The sequence below is a fragment of the Furipterus horrens genome, unplaced genomic scaffold, assembly GCF_987537825.1.
Source record: "Furipterus horrens unplaced genomic scaffold, mFurHor1.1.pri manual_scaffold_6, whole genome shotgun sequence".
NCBI classification, from domain to species: domain Eukaryota; kingdom Metazoa; phylum Chordata; class Mammalia; order Chiroptera; family Furipteridae; genus Furipterus; species Furipterus horrens.
The window spans coordinates 105391275-105415456 of NW_028327176.1; the positions used below are offsets into that span (position 1 = coordinate 105391275).

Here is a 24182-nt window from a genome sequence, read left to right on the forward strand (position 1 = left end):
ATATTCCATTTCAGAATATACCTGGGTCTGCTTTTGTGAGATGATTAAGATGTCTTATTGATAAACTCGGGGCTATTAAAAAACAGTGCCCTTCTTGTGTGTGACAAGGTTACAGCTCCCCTCCACCCAGAAGGGAGGGCGTGGGGACACCTACACTCATCATCTCATGTTCATTCACAAGTTTGTCTGTTCAGTTATTTGAGACTTTCCTATGTGCCAGGCCAGAAAAAAAGTCCCTGTCTTCCAGGATGGAGACAAGTAAACAAATATTTAACAATGAAAATGTTATGAAGAAAAATAAAGCCAACTAAGAGAATGGAATGTGTGTGCAGGGGTGAGGTGGGATGCAGTATGGGGTTGATACTTTAGATCTGGTAGTCAGGGAAAGCCTTCTGGGGGAGGTGGCATTTCTCACAGAAATGGCTATCTGGGGAGGAGCAGCAGGGACAGAGGCCTTGAGGTGGGAAAGGCTCCCCAAGAGATCTGGCAGAGGTGAGGGCCAGGTGAGGGCTGGGGCAGCTCCGGGAGGCTTGCAAGCCATGGAAAGATTTAGGATTTTATTTGCTGTGAAGCAATTGTCTAGAGAGGGCCCCAAGGCAGAGGGAGCTAGTGGCCCCAAGGGATCCATGGTCTTTCCCAAGTACCCATTCATTACAGACTCAGTCCCTGCACCCAGCAGTGACCACCTTGGGTCCCCACAAGCTGGAAGAGTGTCAGGATTCTGGGGAGAGGAGTTGGGTCCTGTCAAATGGTCCCGACAGCTGCCAGGCCCATCCTCTCGGCGGTTTTACAACTCAGATGAGCTGTTCTGGCACCCTAGGTCTTCCAGGGTGGGATTTATAGTGAGAGTCGACTTTACTCCCGCTACACCCCACCTCACATCACCGTCAATGTTACGTGGGGATCATCATTCCTTTTGAGTCCCCTCTGTAGACCCTGTGATTTGGATGCATTTTCCCCAATCCTAGAGGATCATGGAGAGTTTTAGAAGGCGAGGAAACTTGACAAGTCATATAGTGTTGTAGCGTTTGGATTGCTGTAACAAAGTACGTATCACAGACTACACGGCTCACCTACATTGGAAATTTATTTTGCACAATTATGGAGGCTGGAAGTCTGAGACCAGGGTGCCGGCAGGGTCGGGTTCTGCTGAAGCTCTCTCCCGGGGTGCAGGCGGCTGCTCCTCACTGTGTCCTCACATGGCAGAGAGCAGAGGAGGAGGCACGCTCTCGTGACTCTCATAAGGACACGAATCCCACCCACGGAGGGCTCCACTCTCAGTACTTCCTCTGAACCTAAGCACCTCCCCCAAACCCACCTCCTAATCCATCACACAGCAGGGGGCGGTTTCAACATATGTATTTGGAGGGGATCCCAACATTCAGTCCTATTGGCTGATGGTGGGATTTAAACTCAGGCTTAACTGGCTGCAAAGTCTGTTTTTCTTACTCTGTACCACACTGTATAACCCTTCCCGAGTGCTTCCATTTGTTCATCAAAATGTTTATTGATGATCAGCTGTGGGCTTTGTGCTGTGCTGGGATAAAGACACAAGTAAGAGAGAGTCCCTGCACTCAAGTGTCTGAGAACGCAGCGGGCTGTCTGGGACTCTACTGCATCTCCCAGAATGGAGTGAGGTTATAACGCACAGAGCCCTGCTTCCCCGCCGCCCCCCGCCCCAACACACACACCATTTCAGACTTTCTGAAATGGAGATCTGCCTTACTCTCCTCATTAAAGCTCCTTGCCAGCTGCCAGGCCAGGCAGGATGGGCCATTGCCATTATGAAAAGCCTTCACTGACCCACGGTCCTCGGCTGACATCGGTACTACCATGCACGGTTGGATTTCAGTTACCTTTAGATCCTTAATTGGCACTTTAAAAAATCTTCAAAGAGATCACCCCATGATGACAAGTTAACATGGAAAGTTATTAATGTAGGAGCCGGACCCTCACGCGTGGGCGACGCCGTCGAGGGCAGCAGCGATCGCCAAGCCCCTGAGCGCTCATGCAATTGTCGCAGGACCCACGAATGCATGTGGGGGTGCCGTTCAGGTGGAAAGCAGATCACTCTGTCAACAGCTTCCAGATGACTTCGTAGGGAACATGTGAAACTTCCAATGATTTTATTCAGCTCGAAAATGTGAACTACCATTTTAAACACAGATAAAAAATTCCAATATCTTTCCTTATGCCTCAAAACAATGTTATAAACAGTGCCTAATATTATTCTCAGTGTCAGTACACTGGTTGCTTCCTTCAGAATAGTTCCTAGAATTTGTAACTATTTTGTTTCTTCCAGAATGAGGTTATCTGCTCATTATTGTCTCCCCAGCAGCTGGCACAGTGCCCAGCACGGGGTATGCCTGCGTCCAGTCGTCCTAGAATGGCAAGCAGGGGGTGGGGAAGTAGCACGTTTCTGAGACGCTATATAATCTACCCATGGCTCAAAGGATTTGAAATATTTCTTTAGTGTCTGGGAGAAGCTTAGACTCAAAACTTATTGTGATGCTGAAAAAAAATAAGTTCAGTGTAGTTGTCTAAATTACAGTTGTCTCAGCATTTTTTTTTTTTTTTTTTGAAATTTGAGTTTCCTTACCTAAAGCTTGTATTAACTGAGCTTCAACCAAAAAGAAATACTTGGTGGAATCATTTGTGGAGCAATAGCATTTAAAATCTGATGCGGAAGTGATCACTGTGCACCTTCTTCCTTGATTACTTACCAATTTGGTCTTTCTTCCTTAATAAATGACTGTTATTGTAAAGTACTATGCTAAACACTATATTGCATTTCTGCATTTAACTTCAGATATCTGAGCTAAGCATGCATATTTATCCCTACAGTTGAGGAAACCAAAGTTCAAAAAAGTGAAGTTAATTCGATTTCAGTTTCATAGTAAATAATATTGGGTTGACCAAATGATGGCTCTAGTACTGCTTATTTGTCTTTAACTTCATTCAAAACAATTTTGTTAGATTGTATTGTGACAGCTGTCATATCAGTGGGCATTTTAAAAAACTTATTAAATTGGTGATTTTTATTGTAGCCATTTAATATTGAAGATGGAAGAAAATATGCAACATTTTCAGCATATTATGCTTTATTTAGAGAAAGGTAAAAAGGCAACTGAAATGCAGACTTGTGCAGTGTATGGAGAAGGTGCTGTGACTGATCGAACATGTCAAAAGTGGGTTGTGAAGTCCCTTGGTACTATTGACATTTTGACCAAATAACTCTGCTGTGGGGCTGCCTTACGCATTGGAAGATGTTTAGCAGCACCCCTGGCCTCTTCCCACTAGAAACCAATAGCAGGAGATAGCTGACATACTTAAAATATCCAAATCAATAAAGTTATTGATGAAAATGAAAAACATGTCTTTTATTTTACGGAGAAAACTAAACAGACTTTTTGGCCAACCCAAGAGCAAGCCTTTATTCTAACAAGTATGCCGTGTCCCGTTCAAAAGAACATAGACCCTTCAAGCAGACAGGATTGTTGTCTGTGCCCTAAGACACATATCCTATTGCACCCCGTTCTAGAATAAGGGTGGAATTCAGGGTCTACTTGGGGCCATAACATTTTCCCTCTTCCGGTACCCTTTGAAGAAAGGTACTGAGTTCTTAAGATTTGGATTACTACTGCTCCCTTGTAAGGACATGTGTGCCTTTTGGCCTTGGTCTTAAAATACATTTACCCAGCATTTCTAGAGCAGAGGGCTGGAGCTCTGCATGAATGGGACAGTGAGCAGGCAGGAGGGTCGAGCCCTGGTCACGTGGCTTTCCAAAGGACTGATAAGCTTATTAGCATTTCATGCAAGTACAGGAGCGACAAAGTTGTAGGAACCTGGTGTTGATATTTTGTTACAAATAGGTACCTGTCTGACTGGCAACACTGTCAAGGGGAAGGGATACAATTTGCCTTGAAAAGTGCTGGCTTGATTAAAACAGTCAAATTCATCAGTTAAGGGAAATCCAAATCTATGCCCATTATTTGAACAAAGGATGCCAGTAGTAATATGTGTTGATATAATTGCCTATGAATTTGTTGTTTATAAACCAACATGAAATTCCACCTATGACACATTCCTTCAGGTGTTCCAAGTTTTCAGACTTCAGATGCCATGTTTGGTTAGGAGGGATTTGCAGAAGGGCTGAGGCCCCCTTTGAATCTGCCCATCTGACAAAGGATTCCCATTGATTTATAACTAAGACATGAGCCCCAAGTCTAAGTACAGTCACTTTCCCGCTCCTCCTTAGCAGGAGCGCATCTGGGCAGGAGGCAGAGCTAAGGAGGAGTCTTGAAGGCATAATTACTACTCCCTCTGGGAACTCCAGGCAACATTCTTTGCATTTTGTCAATGAGAACACTCAAATTGCCTCCCTCTTCCCCCTCACTTTGAAAATAAGCAGTTCCCCCCACACTCAACAGTTCAGTGATACGCGCTGTCCCACTGGCTGAGCCTTCAAGCCATTCGCTCACGCCTTCTTCTGTACTTGGAATGCTGTCTCCCAGGAAACCTTCAGTCACCAGCTACTGAAATCCAGACTGGCTTTGAAGGCTCAAATTGAGCCTACTCCTTCAAAGAGCTCTTCTTCATCCCCTCACTGAAAGAGTTCTCTTTCTCCCTGGACTCACAGTTAGCTTCTGTCAATCACATGGCACGTACCACAAACCATCCTGTGGAGTCATCTGTGGGTATGTTTGATCCCAATCTAGCAAAGGCTCCTGTGGAACCCAATGTCATTTCTCACAGATGTCCGTTTGCTCGATACGCCTGGCTCAGTCTTCTACACCAGGCACTATCTCAGTGAAGCAGGCAACAATCTTCAAAGGTCTGGTCAACTCAAGAATATAAAAGAGCAACAGAGCGGTAGGCACTGTTCAGGAGTCTGGGTGATCTGACAACTATATGATTAGACCTCTGCCACCACTATGTCATCAGCTCCTGGGTCCCACTCTGCTTGCTCCTACAACTTCCAGTCTGGAGACTAAGAGGTCTTCCATGACCCTGGACCACAACAGGGTGCAGATATGCCACATAAACTATGGCAAAAACCAGCCCAGGAACTTTCCCCCTTTGCGTTTGTGCCATAAATACATTGGAAAAGAGAGATGAAGTTCCTAAAAGTGTCAAGGACGGCCAAACTGTGTTTGACATCCGTTTGGTGAGAACTTGAGGCTGGTGGTGCCAATGCCGTGAGAGCACAGAACAAACAAACGCCAATACTTTCTTCTCTGCTGGGGACCACATTTTCCAAATTAAGAGTGGAGAAAAAGCGGGTTAGTATTTGAAGTCTCAGACTGATGAGGGGCTAGGAGGAGACACCTGTTTAAAATAAGTTCAGACGAACTATATACCCAGGCACTGAAACAACCCATGGGTGTGACTGTTGTGCTGCTGTCAGAACTCTGGAGAAATAATGAACAATTGAAGACCAGAGACTGAAAACAGCCCTGTTTTCCAAAGGGGAAATCAAGTAGTATGTCAAAACTCCAGAATGGTGAGTTTAATGTAAAACTCTGGCCAAATCTGGAACATTAGATGGTGAACATTTTGACTCCTAGCAACTGCTGGTTTCTTTCCAACTCCTGACAAAGAAAGTGTCATACCAAACTGACTTCCTTCCGCTTCTGATAGGACTATTAGAGTAGCCAGCCAATGAAATGACAGTAAACAATAGCTGATAGTTCAGAGATGACTTGAGTGCAACACAATCTTGAAGGTAACAGCTACCACTTCAATAGTTGGCTCTGTGCTAGTCGTGGTTCTAAGGGTTTTTATATCTTTTATCTGTTTAATACCCATAACAACTATATAATGTAGGTACTTCGTTATTCTCAAGGTCATCCAGGTAGGATTCGCACCAGGCAATGTGGCCTTGAATCCTGCTTCTCACATGAATGGCAAGGCTGAGCAATGGGGGAAGTGGGAACACCCCTTTTCCATGGACACACACAAACTTGCCCTCTCAGTTCCACACAGGACAAGGAATTGTGGACACACATCCCGCCTTGCTCTGCCCTCCTACCCACTCACTTCTCTGAGGGAAGGAGGGCTGCGCCTAATCGCCAAGACTGGGCGATGTCACTGGGTACACTTTCTTGGCATGGGAAGGTCATCAGGGCAGATATTAAAAATATTTTAATTACCAGCTCATTACAAAACCAGCATCAGAACAGAGGCAGGCCACAGGCCGTCACTGTGTCTAGTACTAGCCCTGGTTTGCTTATGTAAATAGGGTTATTGGCCTAGGTATTCAGGGAACCCTATTGTGATCTTAACTTCACCAATCTTCTCAGTAAGAGATGAACTATTTTGATTTCCTTTAGTTTGACTTCTATGTCCTGGTTTTTCAATTTGTGTTGGACTTAAAGAAGGGAAAGACAGGATATGATTAATCATCACTACCAAACTCCAATAGTCCTTTGTACTAAATGCAGTTCCGAGGACATTTAAAGGTGATATGGACAAACTAAAAGGCATCAAAAGCCAGGGTTGAGCCTCCACTGGGGCCGTGTGGTATGCAGTACCTGGAAGGGAGTGGGGCGTTCATGTTGTCACTCTCTCTGTGGACATGGGTAGACCCAAAAGTCCACAATGGGGGTTGGGGTGAGGCTGGGAGGGGACAGGATCTGGGACAGGAAATAGTCTTTGGCAAAGAAAGTGCCAGAGCTTTGGGACCAAGGTGGGCTCTCATTACTTTAGATTAGAGGGTCGGCAAACTAGGTGTTTTATTATCTGGCTCTTTACATTAAAAATGTGTGAACCTCTGGTCTAGACTTAGGAAAATAACTAACAGCCTAAAGTGTGGCCAAAGGGAGCAGGGAGAGGAGGGAGAAAGGAGGGACTGGACAAAGGCAGAGAGGGAAGCACTGGGGTAAGACCGCCACCACGCCTTACTGTGTAGAGATCCCTCCTCATGTGAGCTGAGCAACAGCATAACTTTTCAAACTTAATTATTTACACCTATTTGGTGAGTTCCTAGAAGGTGAAGATAATGGATTTTTCATAACTTGCAGCACAGAAACAATGTAAAATGCAAGCACAGGTAATCAAAAATGTTTTAATGATTAATGTTTTGGACATTACTTAACAGTGTGGGTATATCCAGATGAGCTAAAGCACACTTTGACAGCACACTACTGAATGTTATAGTTTCTGTATTGAAATATGGGAAGACTTTTGCAAACTAGTACCTAGGAAGACATACATTTACAAATATACACATTCTAGATTTGATAAGGTAAATGTAAACAGATGCTGTGATTCCTTCCAAACAGAAAACCCACAAGACTAAAAAGAGAACCAACTGGCTCCTTATAATATGAATGTGCAAAATTAAAGCATGATATTTACATAAATATCAAACCAACAATTAGTTTTCTACATTGTCAATGACTTTCTAAGCTGTGTCATGAGTGGTTCAACGAATATTTTTTCCCCCAGTGGAGAAAGTATTTAGAGACTAAATTCTGACACTTTAAAAAGACACACACAATATAGTCCTTATCTGTTTGGCCACTGCCTCACAGGTGCGAGACATGATTTTGTAAGTAGTCTATTATTTTTAAACAAGCTATTCTAAACAAATTTTTATATTCTAAGCAGAAGAAAGTACAGGTGCTATTAGATTTACATTACACAAATGATTTCTATCCAGTTTCCCAGTTCTCTTATGCTGTAGCTATCTGTTTAATTTTACCTTACATTTTTTTTTTTTTAAAGGAAGGTCCTTTTTCCCCCTTTATTAATTTTGGTAAGCTAGGCACATTTTAAAAGGAAGTCTGTGTCAAAACAGATAGCAATACAGAAATCAATCCACATTTGGACCCTGGCAACCACTGCTCATCTATGGGACTCTGTCAGATAGTAAATAATCAATCCACCCTCTTGAAAAGTGTATCTCCTCTCTCACAAGTGGAAAGCAAAATGGGCTTTGTTGCCCATATAAAAACTCCCAGCACTTCAGAAATTAAAAATGGCCTACTCATCCCACACACTTCCCCAAATCTTGAAGATAAAGAATATATATTTAAGTTTCACCAAGACTGCTTTAGAGCCCCCCCCATCGCCCTTTTTACATTATTAATAGTGGCGCTCAAAATAAAAAAATAAGATCTGTTAAAAAGTTAAACTGACTGTTTGTTCCACTAGACTGGAGCCTGCCTGATTTAAAGCCAATATTACAAAACTGAAGGTGCCGTTTCTGATTTCACATGTACAAGTCACCTGAAATTATGTGTCACACGCTAATTTCATGAATCACGGTCTTTTGATTTTTCTAATCAGAACTATTGAAAACAAATACAAACTTCAAACATACCCTAATTTAAACTAATAAGCTTTGGGCCCTGCTTTTTAAATTTTAAGGCATGTGTGTTTCTCTACTGTAACATTGTATAAATTTACAATCACATGCATGAACTACAGTAAAAAAAAAGTTTGGATTACAGTGTTTTTATATTGTGAATCACAATTCAGCACCTATCATGTTATAACTAATAAGGCAACAGCAGTGTTGTATATACTACAATAACACTCCCTCCGCAGCACAGCGCAGGGGTCGGTGAGAGCCCAGAAATGTTAAAAATCTTATGCCTACTTGTCTAATCTGTGTACATGTTTTAGGGGTTTTGAGCTGATGAGAAAGGTCCTACGTGAGTCACACTAGTGTAGGCCGGACTAGTTACAGCAGCTGTTAACGAGCATCGGCACAACCATATTGTGCTTACAACCAGGTGACGTGGTTTGGCGGTTTGCCTTTCTTCAACCTCAATCCTTCCGTTGCTTCCTGGACTTCACATTGTTTTCCAGGGATGAAAAGCTGTTGGTGTGTCCATTCACAGCAGCCACGGACCCGTTCTGGTGGTCTTTCAGGTGTTCTTTCCTCCGGGAGGCCCCCTTCTTGTTATAAGTCTGAAACACACAAGGGTGGATAGCAGCGCGGGACCTGGACGGGGCCGTGTCACTACCCCTCGCCTAAGTCTCCTCTCAGGGCCCAGTGCTGGCCAGGAGGGGCTTCTGCAGCGGGGCAACTTTGTTTTTGGCCACTGGCTTAACTACTCTTCTGCTTTCTGAGACTTAAGTCTGAAGTCAATTCACCAAGCCATAGGCTGTAATATAAAACTATTTTAAAAATTAAATAGAAAATTCAATATACACTTTGTTGTGCCCTTTCAGTCTCTAGATGACAGAGGACAGGGGTTATGTGGCCCAATTAATGTCTCTCTGTAGCACCTCTCCTGGAACTCACATTCCTTGTCTCAAGATGTGCTCATTATGTCAGCAGCTATTCTGGCCCTTCTGTACAAGGTGCTACGCTGCTATAAGCAGTTAGGTAAGCATTACTGCACCTCCGTGGGTCTTATCCTTTAAAGTCCCTTGTAGCTGGTGAATGTCCCCAAGTATAGCATAAACTATTAGCCCAGCAGTATAAGAACTCAACTCAAAGACGCCATGCCCAGGTATGTGTGAATAAAGCTAGAGGTGGGCATAGGGAGGAAGAAACGTGGCTGGGCCTTCAGGTGGCTGTTAGACACGACCAGGCTTTCCTGCCTCTGCATCAGTGGCCTCTGTCCTTGCTCCTGACCTCCTGTGCCTGCCCTGGAACCAGACACTCCCACGGGAGCAGGAACACACGTCATCCAGGGCTGACAGGGGCAGGGGAATCAGCAGTGGCTGCAAAGTGGCAGGCTCCACTGGCGAGCGTCTGCCCTAAATGCACCCTTCTCTGAGCAAAACCCTGCATTACATCATGCACTTGGAAATGAGCTGAGCTTCCAAACTCGAGAAGTGGATGTGCAAGAAAACTGGGACAAAAGGGCAGATTTCTATCTATAGCTGACAGATTGTGATGGAAATTTCTTCAGACATTTAATTTAGCCATGAAGTTCAGAGCAGCGGGGCTGTGAGACTTCTGATCGAAAATCAACTGTCACGTGTGTGTCTGCTGCAGGCCTTAAGGGAAACAATACTGGAACCTGCTGAACAACTTTGCTTTTCCACATAAACCTCAAGCCTCCCTTGACCAAAATCTAGAACTCAGGAGGCCTGGGATAGGCTTAGTGTCTTCTGCGTTAGCAGTGACCCTTCCTCCCAAAGGCAGGGGCTGCCCTGCCACCACAACTATATAAGTGCCCAATGCCCGGCATGCAGCGGGGCCTCTGCACGGCCCCTCTGCATAGCCCCCCTTCAACGAACAGGTGAGGAATTCTGCGAATAAAGCCCCACATCCCAACTGCCACAGAAGACTAAGACTTACCTGAATGTAGAAGTTTGTGAAGAGAACAATCAGAGAAATCATGTATCCAATTTGGAAGTATAACCAACCAAGAGGGAAGGAACATGGCCAGATGACCCCGCAGCTGGTCTGCAAGATTGTCAGCACAAACTGAAGCTGGTGGGAGAGAGGGCACACAGCTGAGCCGCGCGACAACAACCGTGGACAAGGGGCCGTGCCAGACCAGGCTCTCTGCCCCTCACCCCCACCTGTGAATTACACTTATTAACCTCTCTGTAGGTACTGCCAACATGAAGCATGCGCTACATTTATCCCAAACCATATATCTTTTTTGTATTTGTCTTATATACATTCTTTCTCCCTTCCAAGCTACTTAAACTACCTTTCCTGAAATTCAGGGAATAGTTAACAACACTGTCTTGTATATTTGAAAGTTGCTTAGAGTAGATCTTAAAGTTCTCATTGCAAGGAAAAGAAAAAAAACAACAACTATGTGAGGTGATGATTGCGGTCACTAAATTTACTGTGGTAATCATTTTATGACATACACATATTATCAAATCATTATGCCAGTGGTTCTCAACCTTCCTAATGCCGCGCCCCTTTAATACAGTTCCTCAGATCTTCTTCGATTTATTTTTCCAGATTGTTAATTTTTAAGTATTGAAAAATCATAGTTGATGTGGAAGGATCTGAATCAGCTTGGTTTCTTTAGAAAACTGTGTTAATAAGGCAAGGCCAGGGCTCAGTGTTAATGTCTAAGCCCCCCCATCAGCTAGTTTTGGCCTATTGCTTCAGTGTCCTCCTCTGCAAAACGGGGATAGCAACATGAAATCACGTAAAACTGCTTACTTAGCACAAGTGCCGGACATAGTGAACTCAACGAATGTTAGCATTTATTATCAGTAGTAATGGTATTAATTATGAGTTGGTGGAAAAACTCACCAGAAGAGAGTAGTAGGGATCTGTAATACACTGACAACTAGAGCGAGCTTAAGAAAATGACAGTGAGAAACAACCACCAAGTGCGAACAGTGCTGGTGGCTCTGGCACCATAAACCATGGGCAGGGGCTTCATGGGAAGCACAGGGGTATCACTCGTGCCAACAGGTGCTCCGTCACACAAGGGCTGCAGAGGTCACCGGCACCCGCCTCAGCAAATATCCTCGCTGCCTACTAAGCTACAAACGCTTTGTACTTATGCCCCTCTGAAGTGACTAGGAACACAGATAAACAGTTTTCGCTTTAGATTTTGGATTATAATTAGAAGACACACAGACACACACACATATACACATGTGCTTTGTGCACAAGCTGAGAACAAAGGACTGAATTTGATGTCAGAAAATTAGATTCTAGTCCTCATTCTAGAACTCAACTAGCTGTATGCCCACAGGCACATTTCTCCATTGATTAAAATTAAAATTCCCTGCTCTGCCCACTTCAAGGAGTTTTAATTGGATCAAATGAGAAAGGGTGGGAAAGACATGTTGTAGATGCTATTAAACAACAATAAATCCAGGAAGGCAGCAAGAGCACCCTCAGGAAGAGCTCTGTGTACCCCAAGAAGCAAGTACTGGCAAAAGGGGCCAAGTCACTCACCAGCTGCCCCTGAGTGATGTACTTCTTCCACCAGAGGTACGGACGCATGGAAGGGACAGAAGACAGACCATAGTACGAGTACATGAGGACGTGGATGAAGCTGTTAAGTGTGGCACCAAAATAAGCTGCAGGAACAGAGAGGATTTGGAGAGGAGGATGCATCAGTGTTCTGTACATAATAGGTAAAATAAATAAATACATAAATGAATAAAATCCAAGATTCTTTTAAAATCTGAAAGTCGGATGACTTTGAACAGGGGCTGGCAAACGCTGCAGGAAGTGCTACATGGATGTGTAATCGGAATCTAGTTTCCACTCAGACGGGCAGCCGTCAGCGTGCTTTACGCCCAGGCCAGCGGTAGCTTCCAGGTGGGCATGTAACACAGGAGCCAGGAAAGCACCCATTCCCTCTGACAGCTACAGGCATGGCCACGCGAGCCTCACCCACTCTCAGAGGCAGCTGCTTTTCTTTACAAGCCCAGGGCCTCAGACTGCTGCACTGAAGGCGTGGGGGAGACAGTGATGGATGGGCACTATGTTCAGAGCTGGCTGTCTCTGCACATTGGCTGAGGTTTGAAGAGGCTTCTGAAGTCACCTCCTAATTACTCCCTGGGACTGCAGTACTGAGGACATACATTTCTATTGCTAATGCAGGTCAGAGTCCAGTTCCTTGGAAATGAAAGGCCTGCCTTTTATCACATGATTTTTAATTTTCAATAGGACCACGAGTTAGTCCTTCTTTTACTCTGTCCTCATCCCAACAGCAGACAACCAAACAAAGCTATCTGGCTTTTCCATGTGCAGTCAGAGGTGAACAAGGCTGGGATCAGGGAATGAGTCTGTACCTCTGGCTATGACAATAACTGGCTGTGTGACCTTGGACAGGTCACGTCCTTTCTGTTTGTTTCTCATGGGCGGGATTAAAATTGGTCATCGTGCAAGTTCTTTGAAAATTTAAAGCACTCTTCAAATGTAAGGAGGTGCTGTTTCTGTAAGTTCACAGCCATGACGTGTGATGGTAAGAAAAAAAAACCAGAGAGGGGCCTACTGTCCTGACCTGCACCTCTCTTAAAGGAGCTGTATTTGGAAAGTCTTTTCCAGTGCTAAAATTTTATGTGTAAGTCTTGGTGGGCCGAGTTAATTAAAGGCAGTGCTGTTCTACAGGGGAAAAATATGAGAATAGACTCAAAGGTTCTCAAATTTGTGATGGATGATAGGAATTTTGAACAGACATTTCTGTGAACTCCCAAGCTGAACCTGAAGGTGACAATTTACTAATCTCTGACAACTGTAAGGGAGTTCAGATCATAAACTTCCAAAGCCAGCCACATTCTGCTAAATATGTTTCATGGAATGTGAGGGTCATAATATTAGAATATGTGTGGATTCCCCGATGCAAGGCTTAGCTAAAGCTGTATTTTGTAATTAGCCTTGTTCTCTGGTGCTCCTCAATGTGAGATTCCATCTTCCTGGCCTGCCCCTGTAAAACATCTTCCAAACTGATAGAGAACATTGCTCTTATTCCTTAATATGCCCCAGGCTCGGAATCTATTATCTCTCTCATCTTGCCAAAATCAGCACAGGACGTTTGCTGAACTAGAAAAAGGTTTTGTCAGCTTATGGAGTGCACAGGACACAGAAACTATCATTAGAAGCATCCTGGACAAAAAGTTCAATGCTTGACCTAGAAATGCACAGAAATGGCACCTTTTCTAAAAGCTTTAGTTTCAGTTCAGTCTCTTTGCTCACACCTGTTCCCACCTCCCCAACATGAGACTTACAGTGGCCGCAGGGGACCCAGTTCATCACAAACCACCAGATGTTCAGCATGGAGGCGTGGTGGTAGACGTGCAGGACTGTGATCTGGTAGTTGTTCTTACGCAGGATGAAGAAGAAGGTGTCCATAAATTCTATAAGTTTGGAGAAGTAGTACCACCAGAGGACACGGATAATCTAAGAGGAAGGAGGCATCAGCGTTTCTCTGGAATATCACCCCTGACACATTCACTAACACCCCAGAATCCCATGTTAATGTGAAGAAGCCCGAGCGCCCTGCTGGCCTCTCAAGCAGTGGTCCCCAATCTTTTTGGCACCAGGGACTAGTTTCGTGGAAGTCGTGGCGGGGGTACGGGGGACATGGTACAGAAGATAGAGCTCGGAGCTCGGGCGAGCTTTGCTCATGGCCTGGCTCCTACCAGGCCATGGACCGACACCAGCCTGCAGCCCAGGGGTGGGGACCCCTGCCCTGAAGTCCTTCAGCAGTCGGGAGTGCTGGTCGCTGTGCAAGTACTTTTAACTGAAGAGCATGATTGGAGGTCAAGGAAGGGTGTTTGCAATGCCAACAGGGAAGGTTTTAAAAGGACCACTGACATCCTTCAAGATGGACAAAGCAGGAGGCTCAAAGTTCAAAACCCTGGAGGGCCATCAGTACAGAAAAGCCTCCTGAAAGGCACTTCTGATTTCAGGGGCTGGCAGGGGCAGGTGACAGGCCACGGGGCAAAGAAGAAAAGGAGCTGGAACTTTCAGTGTCAGGTCCCTGCCCAACTGCTATGTCCCATAGGTGTCTAAGGAAGTACCCGCCCAGGCTGAGCTTGCACCAGCCTTTCATGTCAAGACCAAAACACTCAGGAGTGCAAGTCAGGTTCTAAAGCCCACCCCTCTGAGGACCCTTAGAGGAACGAATGAAGCATTTAAGACGTTATTCTTATGATGCCGTTTACATAAGCAATGCATAAATACCAGTAAAGGCATGCATTCTGTCCCCCTGGAAACTGTTGCTAGGACTTACTTTGCAAAGAAAACTTTAGTTTTCATTTTATACCTTTTCTTGTTTAAATTTCGTATTATGTGTACATACTACTTTTTAAGATTGTTTTTAAAATGTCAACAGGAATGTCCTGAACAGCGAGGTTGTAAGTCATCTTGTCTTTTGTGCAATTTCTTTATTTAAAATAAGAGAGACAGTACCTTCATATCTGCTTCTCCCGCGCTGCGTGTGCCCTGACAGAAGAAGCTGTATTTGCCTTCCCATACTCCTGTCACTAACTGAAAAAAAGAAAAAGGGAAAAAGCCAATTACCGATAGTTATCAGGACTATATAACACCCTAAGCAATGAAAGTTCATTAGTTTCAGAATCACTGACAATTGACCTTTGGACTATGTCGGGGAACTCACTTTAGATACAACATGGTTCCAGCGGCAAAGGTGTCTGGGAAACATTTGACTCTGTTTAACCCTCTGTGACTGTAAACTCTGCAGCCTCAGGCCTGGCTGACTACCCAGAAAATGGAATGCTGCCCCCAGAAAGGAGTCTAATGAATGTATAGAGGGTGATACCTGCCTGACGTTATATGTTAACTCAGGAACGCATTGTTCTTTCTCGTGGTCTGAGTGACTAACCACCACATGGTTTCACTATTCAGCGCCTATTAAGAGAGACCCTGTCTTGGGAGGGCTGTGGATTTTTCCTGGCATGGGAGTGCAGCCGCTTTGCCCATGTTTGTAAGTTTCTCCCATTAAAGCTCGTATGAAATTTGAATAAGACTGCCTGTCAGTTTTTCAGAATTGATCCTGAATTTAGAATTTTGGGTCTTTCCCCCAATAGGCTGGCTGAGGCAAGTTTGCTCTAAGAAAAAAAAAAAAAAAAAAAAAAGATAGGGGAGTGTGAATAAAATTTAGGTTGAAATGATCTGAGCCTCAGTTTCACGAGGGATGGACCCAGGGTCAGTCACTCCAGGCTGCAGTTTTCAGAGATGCTTCTCTGTCACTAGCTCACCAGGAGGCCTTCCCTCAGCCACAGCTTCTCAAACTTGAGTAGAGCACCAGACTCACCTCAGGCACATATTAAATCACAGATGGCTGACAGGTATTTCTGATTCAGGAGAGAGCTGCCTCGGGTGGGGTTCTAGAATTTCTGTTTTTCACAAGTGCCCACACTCAGAACCACTGCTATAAACCTCAGTATAATTTAGTCCAGCCTCATCATCTTCACTGTTTTTTGTTGCTGTGCCATCCCCTGGATCCATGAATTAGACCTCTGCAGACGGAGGAAACTGCACCCATTCCTCAGAATATACCTGCAGCAGAGCAGGCACTAGGGTGTCACAGAAAGGGCGCCGTAATGGGGGGCAAGCTCTAAGTTATGGACCTGCAGTACTAGCAGCTCCCTGTGGGGGCCTCAGTTTCCTCATGTGCACACAAGGAGGAAGGACTCCTCGGTTAGTTAGATGAGACTCACAGACTCAGATTCTAAGCATCCAGAGGGAAGGTTTGACTTGACCACCCTGTGCATGTCCACTATCTATGTTCTAGTCAAACACCTTCAAGATGCTATTTTTTTATCCATGTGAACTGCAGCTCACTGCCTCCTCCTGAAGCCTAGGACAACCTTGAGTTTTCCTGACGATGGACCCTCTGGTGGCCAATTCCCACCAGAGGGGGAGAAACTGGAGGCAGCCTGCCTTGTGCCTGATCTCATTCTGATACCCAATCCAAGGATGGGCCCTGGTTCTCCAAGTATGTCCTCTGGTCCAGATACATTAGCATCACATGGGAACTTATAAGACACGCAAATTCTTGAGCCCACCCCAGACCTTCAGAATGAAAACTCTGGGGGTGGATCATCCAGGCAGGGTCTCTGAGTCCTGGATCACAGACCCTTTGAGAATCTAACACTGTGATTTACAAAGTGTGATCCCAATCCAGTAGCACGACCATCACCCAGGAATTTGTTAGATATAGGAAATCGTGAGCCCCACCCTACACAAACTGAATCAGAAATTTCTGGGTGTGAAGCCCAGTGGTGTGATAACAGACTGGTTGCTTTCCAGGTGATTTGATGCAAAGTTTGAGAACCACTAGCTGAAAGCTGTGGTTCCCATTCTAGCTGCATAACAGGATCGGCTGGGGAGCGTGTAAAAATTGCTAACGCCTGGCCTCCCTTAGACCATTAAATCAGAATTTTGAGGAGCCTTTTACAAAGCTCTCAAGGTAATTCTGATGTGAAATTAGGAGTGATAGCCACTGGTTTCAAACTCCTTACCTTCAAATAAGAAATGATTCACCCACCAGTGCCTTGAGAAAGATGTAACTGAGAACACAGGACTCCAGAGCCTCCCCCATGTCCCTGACCTTGAACAGAGATGTTAGCAGCACAGACTCCCCCAGGGAACAAAGGATTACAAGGATAGAGACACTGTTAAATCTCCACCCAGTCTGACCTCAGACATAAATATCCTGGCAGTGGGTGTAGCCACTGAATACTTTGCTTAGAATATGACTGTTCTATTAACTTCCTTTTTGTTGTTTCTGTCTGCTTTGTCATCTTCTATACATAAAAAGGCATTAAGAGTTAACACAGTTCCCAAGGCCAAAGATCAGCCCAGAGAGTTTAGAGTACAGGTACACTGATGGGAGACATTAGTCTGTGATGAAAAGCACCTGGGATTAGGAAGCAGAAGCTGAGTGCTAAGGCTAGGTAGGCAACCTTCTCCATCTGGGCCAGCTCAGGACCTGTTCTTACTGTAAAAGATGAGGTTGGGCCCTGGCCAGGTGGTTGGAGCATCATCCCATACACCAAAAGGCTGTGGGTTCGACTTCCGGTTAGGGCACATACCTAGGTTGCAGGTTCAATTCCCGGTTGAGGCGTGTACAGGAGGAAACCAATCGATGTTTGTTTCTCTTTCTCTCTCCCTCACCCCCCCCCCTCTAAAATCAATAAACATATCCTCAGGTTAGGATTCAAGATGAGGCTGGACTAAATATCTCTAAAGGTTCTGTTCCAATTTTCTTCAATGTCTCTGTTGAGACTTCCTGATCTTATTTTCGAAAGACCAGAACCCCAAATACAATTTATTAGAAGGTAATTATCTTTTTCATCTTACACAACTCTCTGAAGTTATGGCCAGACAAGTATACCATGTGCAGACCTATAAGAAGTTCAAGGAATCAAGATTAAAAAGCCTAAGTCTGAAGTGCAGGTGGGGGAAGTCCTACAAGTAAGGATATAAGAGAAGCCACACTGAGACTGCCAGGAGGGGTGAAGTTGGAGAATAAATTGGTGCCACACCCACATGTGGCAGATAAAAACTGGGAGGATACCTTGGCTGTAGAGGTTCCCTATTGAGGAATGAGGGGTCCCAGCCCCACACCAGGTCCCTCAGCCTGGGGTTCCAGTGCCAGGAAGAGATGTCCCCATGACTTCTGGCTATAAAACCAGCAGGGATTGTGGCTGAGGGAGACAGAGGGCTTCTAGAGTCCCAGAGAGTTCCTCTTTAAAGGTTTGCACATGGCCTTACTTGGACTCACTCTCTTGGAGCTTTTGCACAGGGACAGCAGCTCAAAAGGCATCAGGGACATATGGGGAGGAACTGAAGCCTTTGGCATCAGGGTGAGAGTTGGAGAGATAACTTTCTTCCAGACAGAAGTGCTGGCAGAGGTCCTTGTTCCTCTGCTGAGCACTCCTGCTACAGAGCCAGGAGGCTGGCCCCCCCATATCTGAAACTCCATCAACCTAGCTCACACTGCTCACCCCATGCTAGTGATTCCCTGAGACCCCTCCCCATTCAACTTTTGGGATCATCCAAACTGTTTCCAATGACTTTTCCATGTGAACAGCCTGTCCTGGCTCATGCTTCAGACTTGGCTACAGTCTTTCAAACAAGCACCATCTGGCTTCAGTGTGCGCCATACTACTTGCTAAGCAGACCCAGGACTGGCACTAGTGGCAGCCAACCTTGGTTCACAGCTTGGCCTCTACTGGGCACCTCTAAGCCCAGCACAAGTAACAGCCACCTGAAGATCGTTTTATAGCTCATGCCAGGTGGCCCTAGGTAGAACACAGGCAGCAGATGACCTTGGCCTCTTATTTCCCAGAGGCCCCTGAGCCAGTGTACCCAGTGGACAGCTACAGACCATGTCCAAGAAGCAACCCAACCACCTCCACAAGCTAAACACTCAGGAGCTGACTCAGCAGGCACCAGAGCCCCACTGAAATAGGTCCTGCTCCATGGGGTGGGCCCTTGCACATCTGACCCTCCATGGTGGCCACAACCAGTCCTTGCAGCCAACTGGCTGGGAGTAAATCCCTCCTATTGATGTGCCAACAGCAATCAAGGCTCAACTACAACACAGGGTGTATACAACCCAGATTGGTAAGGCGCAGTGGGGGTGCCCAGCTTGGGTCAATGGGAGGCTGTGCCACTGGATCTCATAGGACACCTTCTACGTAAGGCCACTCTCCCAAGTCCAGAAGATGGAGCAGCTCTACCTAATACACAGAAACAAACACAGGGAGGCAGCCAAAATGAGGAGACAAAGAAACACGTCTCAAATGAAAGGACAGAACAAAATTCCAGAAAAACTAAACAAAATCGAGGCAAACGATTTACCAGATGCAGAGTTGCAAAAACTGCTTATAAGGAGTGCTCAATGACCTTAGGAGAAGTAGGAAACATAAAAAAGGAAAAACAAGTCAGAAATGAAGAATACATTACAGGGAATCAACAGTGAAGCAGATGAAGCCGAGGATCGAATCAGATTGGGAAGATAAGGAAGCAGAAAATACCCAATCAGCAAAAAATAAAAAAGAATTAAAAAAAATTGAGGACAGTGTAAGGAGACTCTGGGACAACTTATACCAACATTTATATCATGGGGCTGCCAGAAGAAGAGAAATTACAAGGAATTGACAACCTCTGTGCAAAAACGATGATAGAAAACTTCCCTAACCTAGTGAAGGAAATAGACATACAAGTCCAGAAATCACAGAGAATGCCAAACAAAATGAACCCAAAGAGACCCACACCAAAACACATCATATCATAATTAAAATGCAAAAGGTTAAAGACAATGAGAATCTTTAAAACAGCAAGAGAAAAGCAGAGTGTTACCTACAATTAGTTCCCATGAGATTGTCAGCCGATTTCTCAACAGAAACTCTACAGGCCAGAAGGGACTGGCAAGGAATACTCGAAGTGATAAAAAGCAAGGACCCACAACCGAGATTATTCTACCCAGAAAAGTTATCATTAGAATCAAAGGACATATAAAGAGCTTCCCAGACAAGAAAAAGCTTAAGAAGTTCATCACTACCAAACAAGGTATTACATGAAATATTTTCTTTAAAAAGAAGAATCAAAGGGAAAAAATGATCAAAAATATGAATCATAAAAGGCAATACATACATATCTATCAACAATTGAATCTAAAAAACAAAATAAACAACAAGCAGAACAGAAACAAACGCATAGATATAGACAACATTATGATGGTTACCAAAGGGGCGGGTGTAGGAGGGCTGGGTAAAAAAGGTGAAGACATTAAGAAGTACAAGTTGGTAGTTACAGAATAGTCACAGGGATGTAAAGTACAGCCAATAATATTGTAATAACTATGTATGTTTGATGTCAGATGGATACAGGATTTATCAGGATAATCACTTAGTAAGTTATATAATATCTAATCACTGGGTTGCACAACTGAAACTAATATTGTATGTCAATTCTAATTAAAAAATAAAAAATTATTTAAAGTAAAAAACAACAACAACAACAACAAAAAAACAAAGTGCAGTTGGGGGTGGGGGCCACTGGCCTGTGGGTCCCCAGGAGACCTGAGGTGGAGAGGAAGAAGTGCTGTCTTGTACAATGTTCTTCATTGTGCTTCCTTCTACCCCCCCCTCCCCCCCCCCCGTGAGGGAACTGATAAATTATCTTCTGCAGCTGGATGGTACAGAATAGGAACTGCTGGTTCTTGATGAAATTTTCACAGGACTACCACTAATGAGAATAAGGACAACACAGCAACATTTCATAAATATAAATTTGTACAATTTAAAATAGCCATACCGACCTTCTGGATTTCTGGCCAAGATGGAGGCGTAGACAGACATGCTGCATCTCCCTCCACAACTACGAAGGAACACAAACTACCTCAAAACTAGAAACAACCAGAAGTTCCAGAAAATCAAACTGCACGGAAATCCAGCAAACAAAGATATAAAGGTAGGAGGGGCAGAGCTGGGGCGGAGAGGATGCGGTGCGGTGGTGCCAGAAGCGGTAGCGGCAGGCCGGCAAAAAGTGCAGTCACATGTTTTAAAAAGTCAGGAGGGACACCTGGGGAGCATTCCCAGCTCCTCACCAGACCTCACAACTCAGGGTCCCAGCACCGGGGAAATCAAGCCTCACTGCTTCTGACTGTGAAAATCAGTGGGGGTTGGGGTAGAGGCAGAAACTGCCGGTCTCTCAACAGAGTCTGCTTGTTTGAAGGGCCCCCACGGTCCTAGAACGTCCCCAGACCCACCCACTCTGGGAACGACGGCCACGGTAGCAGCTATACGGGTGCCAGTCCCGTGCGGAAGTGGGAGAAGTGCCTGGAAAAGGGGCGTGTGCTGGGCAGGCGGCATTGTTCCCTCTCGGTCCCCTCCCCCACATACAGTACCACAACGTGGTGAAACAGGTCGCTCTGTACTAAGGCTCCGCCCCCTACACCGTAACAGGAGCGACAGCTCTACCCGGGATGTGGAGGCAAACAAACACAGGAGCCTATCAAGTTGAGGAGACAAAGAAGTATAGCCCAAAAGGGGGAACGGATCAATGTTCCAGTGGGAGAACTAAGTGACGAGGAGATAGCCAACCTAACAAATGAGGAGATAGACAACCTAACAAATGAGGAGATAGACAACCTAACAGACACAGAATTCAAAACACTGGTGATAAAGATGCCCACAGGGTTGACAGATATGCTTGAGTACAGCAAACACATAAGAGAAGAAGTGAAGGCTATGCTAAGTGAAACGAAGGAAAATCCACACAAAACCAATGGTGAAGGGAAGGAAACTGGGGTTCAAATCAATGATTTGGAACATAAGGAAAAAAAACAGTCAACCAATGCAGAATGAGGAAGCAAGAATTGAATAAAATTAGAAAAACTTCCCAAATTTTGCGAAGGAGATGGACATACAGGTCCAGGAAGCATGGAGTGTCCCGGGCAAGCTGGACTCAGAGGGACTCACACCAGGATGCATCATGATTGAGATGCCAAAGGTGAAAGATAAAGACAGAGTCCTGGGGGCAGCAAGAGAGAGGCGGAGAGTTGCCCACAGGGGGGTGCCTACAGGACTGTCAGCTGATTTCTCAGAGGACACTTTGCAGGATGGGACTGGCAAGCAGTATTCAATGTGATGAAAGGCAACCTGCAACCAGGATTACTCTATCCAGCAAAGCTATCATTTGGAATGGAAGGGCAGATAAAGTGCTTCCCAGACAAGGTGAAGCTAAAGGAGTTCACCATCACCAAGCCATTATTACATGAAATGTCAAAGGGACTTAAGAAAAAGATCAAAACTACGAACTCTAAAATGATAAACTCACAACTATCAACAACTGTATCTAAAAAATATAAACAATCCAACTAAGCAAACCAGAATAGGAACAGAATCATAGGTATGGGGATCATTTGGAGATTTGGAGGGTTATCAGCTGGGGGGGCGGGCAGAAATGGGGAAATGGTGCAGGGACTAAGAAGCATAATCAGTTGGTACAAAATAGACAGGGGGAAGTTAAGAATAATATAGGGAAGGATGAAGCCAAAGAACTTATATGCACAACCCATGGATATGAACTAAGGGGGGTGGGATTGCTGGAGGGAAGCGGGATACTGGGCAGAGGGGAGAAAAGCAGGAAAAAATTGGAACTACTGTAACATAACCAATAAAATATACTTAAAAAAATAAAAAAAAAAAATAGCCATACTTAGCAAACTGAAAAATTTTCTAACATGATTATTCTTGTGTTTGTTTTCAATTTTATCATCTTATGCATCTAAAATTCTAAGACCTACCATCATTGTTTTCCAGCTCCTATTTTGGTTTATGGTGTCTGAAGACACCCTGGGTTAGTTTTCTTTTGCCAATTCTATAGTGAATGGCTGATGTGTGTGTGTGAGCAGAAGTACAAGATGACTGTGTTCACCAGTCTACCTTGGCGGAGGTGGGGTAAAGCCAGAGACCTCTCTGGGAAAGAAGATGACAAATTTTATAATTCCTTAGACTCCCCAATCTCAAAGGTGGGCACAGATCAAGGGATCTGTTAACTCTAGCAAAAGGCACTCTCTGACACATGCCTTCTTTCTTTTTAAAATGTCTTTCAGAGGGAATCCAGATGGAATTGCCTCAGCTCTTTAAGTTAATTGACCTAAAATTTCCATTTGCCTTTCCCCCATAAATGACAAGACAAAACAAAACAAATCTGTCTAAAACACTTGACTTTGGAGCCTAAAAAACTCAAACCTAGGTCTTGGGTGGTGAACTTCCCCAACACTGAGCATAAAGCACAAAACCAGATGCTTCTCATTCAGGGCTGCGCCACTGCCCTGAGCCCGCCACACAGCTACTTGAGAGGCTCCTGCAGGAGCTCCGCCAGGTTCCACTGCAGCACTCCCAATCGATGGCTGCTGCCACTCAGCACCTGTACGGAGGCCCTACTGCCTCTCAAACCATAGAATTCTGTAAGTAAAACCCCCAGTGACCCATCATGGACTTCGGAATGAAAGCCTAAGTCCTACGCACAGTATTCTGATACCCACGTCCTTCAACAATGCTCCTCCAAGCCGATCTTTCCTCCCCTGCCAATAGCACACCGGACCCACTTGCGTTCTCCAAGCCCGTTTTTCCTTCGCCAGCGCACGGTGACCAACGGGGAGAGCGCAGGTCTGGGTGCTAGGCAGAACGAGGTTAAGTCCTAGCTTCCAAACTACCTTTAGCTCGGTGATCTAGGGCAAGGAATTTTAATTTCTTTAGGTCTCGGTTTCTTCACCTCTTCAAACAGGATAAAAATAATATTCCTGCCTCTGAAGTTAAGGAGATAAAGTAATGCTTCTCTTATCGAACCCAGAATGCAGGATAAGCACAATAAATGTAAGCAATGACCATTCCTTTATTCTTTTCAACTGGAATGCTCTCTGCAACCATGTACCCCCATCTCCAGCTCTTAAAATCCTATCTACCCTTCAAAGTTCTGTTAAACTTCTATTTTCTTCATGCTAGCTCTCTTGAGCACTCCTAGCCGGAAGTCCATTCTCCTTCCTCCAAGCTCATACTTCCTCCATGTCTCATACTTATTTGCTCATGTGCTCCGCTTAAAGCCCTTTGTTAATGGTCTGTTTGAAGCTCCTTTGCAAGCTCTTAGAGGTGGTGATGGTGGTTCCTGCATCCACAGAATCCAGCAGGGGCACTTGTACACAGAGATGCTGAACAAATATTTCCTGAACTAATGACAAAGAAGTCAAGGTGCTGTTTTTGTCCCCCAAATCTAGGCCTCATATTTTATTTGCAGGAAA

The 24182-nt window shown here is 44.8% G+C and overlaps 1 protein-coding gene across 2 annotated transcripts in view; it reads right to left on the minus strand.

The window, feature by feature from the left end:
* Nucleotides 1–7052: 7052 nt before the first annotated feature.
* ELOVL5 (ELOVL fatty acid elongase 5) overlaps nucleotides 7053–24182 on the minus strand; it is an 80174-nt gene continuing 63044 nt past the window's right edge. For both annotated transcript variants that reach the window (XM_090282594.1, XM_090282595.1), the window contains exons 4-8: nucleotides 14813–14890; nucleotides 13627–13798; nucleotides 11846–11970; nucleotides 10265–10399; nucleotides 7053–8919 (exon numbers count right to left, since the gene is read on the minus strand). In XM_090282594.1, the coding sequence (XP_090138720.1) occupies nucleotides 8776–8919; nucleotides 10265–10399; nucleotides 11846–11970; nucleotides 13627–13798; nucleotides 14813–14890 (654 nt within the window). In that variant the 3' untranslated portion in view covers nucleotides 7053–8775. The remainder of the gene's footprint in view (nucleotides 8920–10264; nucleotides 10400–11845; nucleotides 11971–13626; nucleotides 13799–14812; nucleotides 14891–24182) is intronic.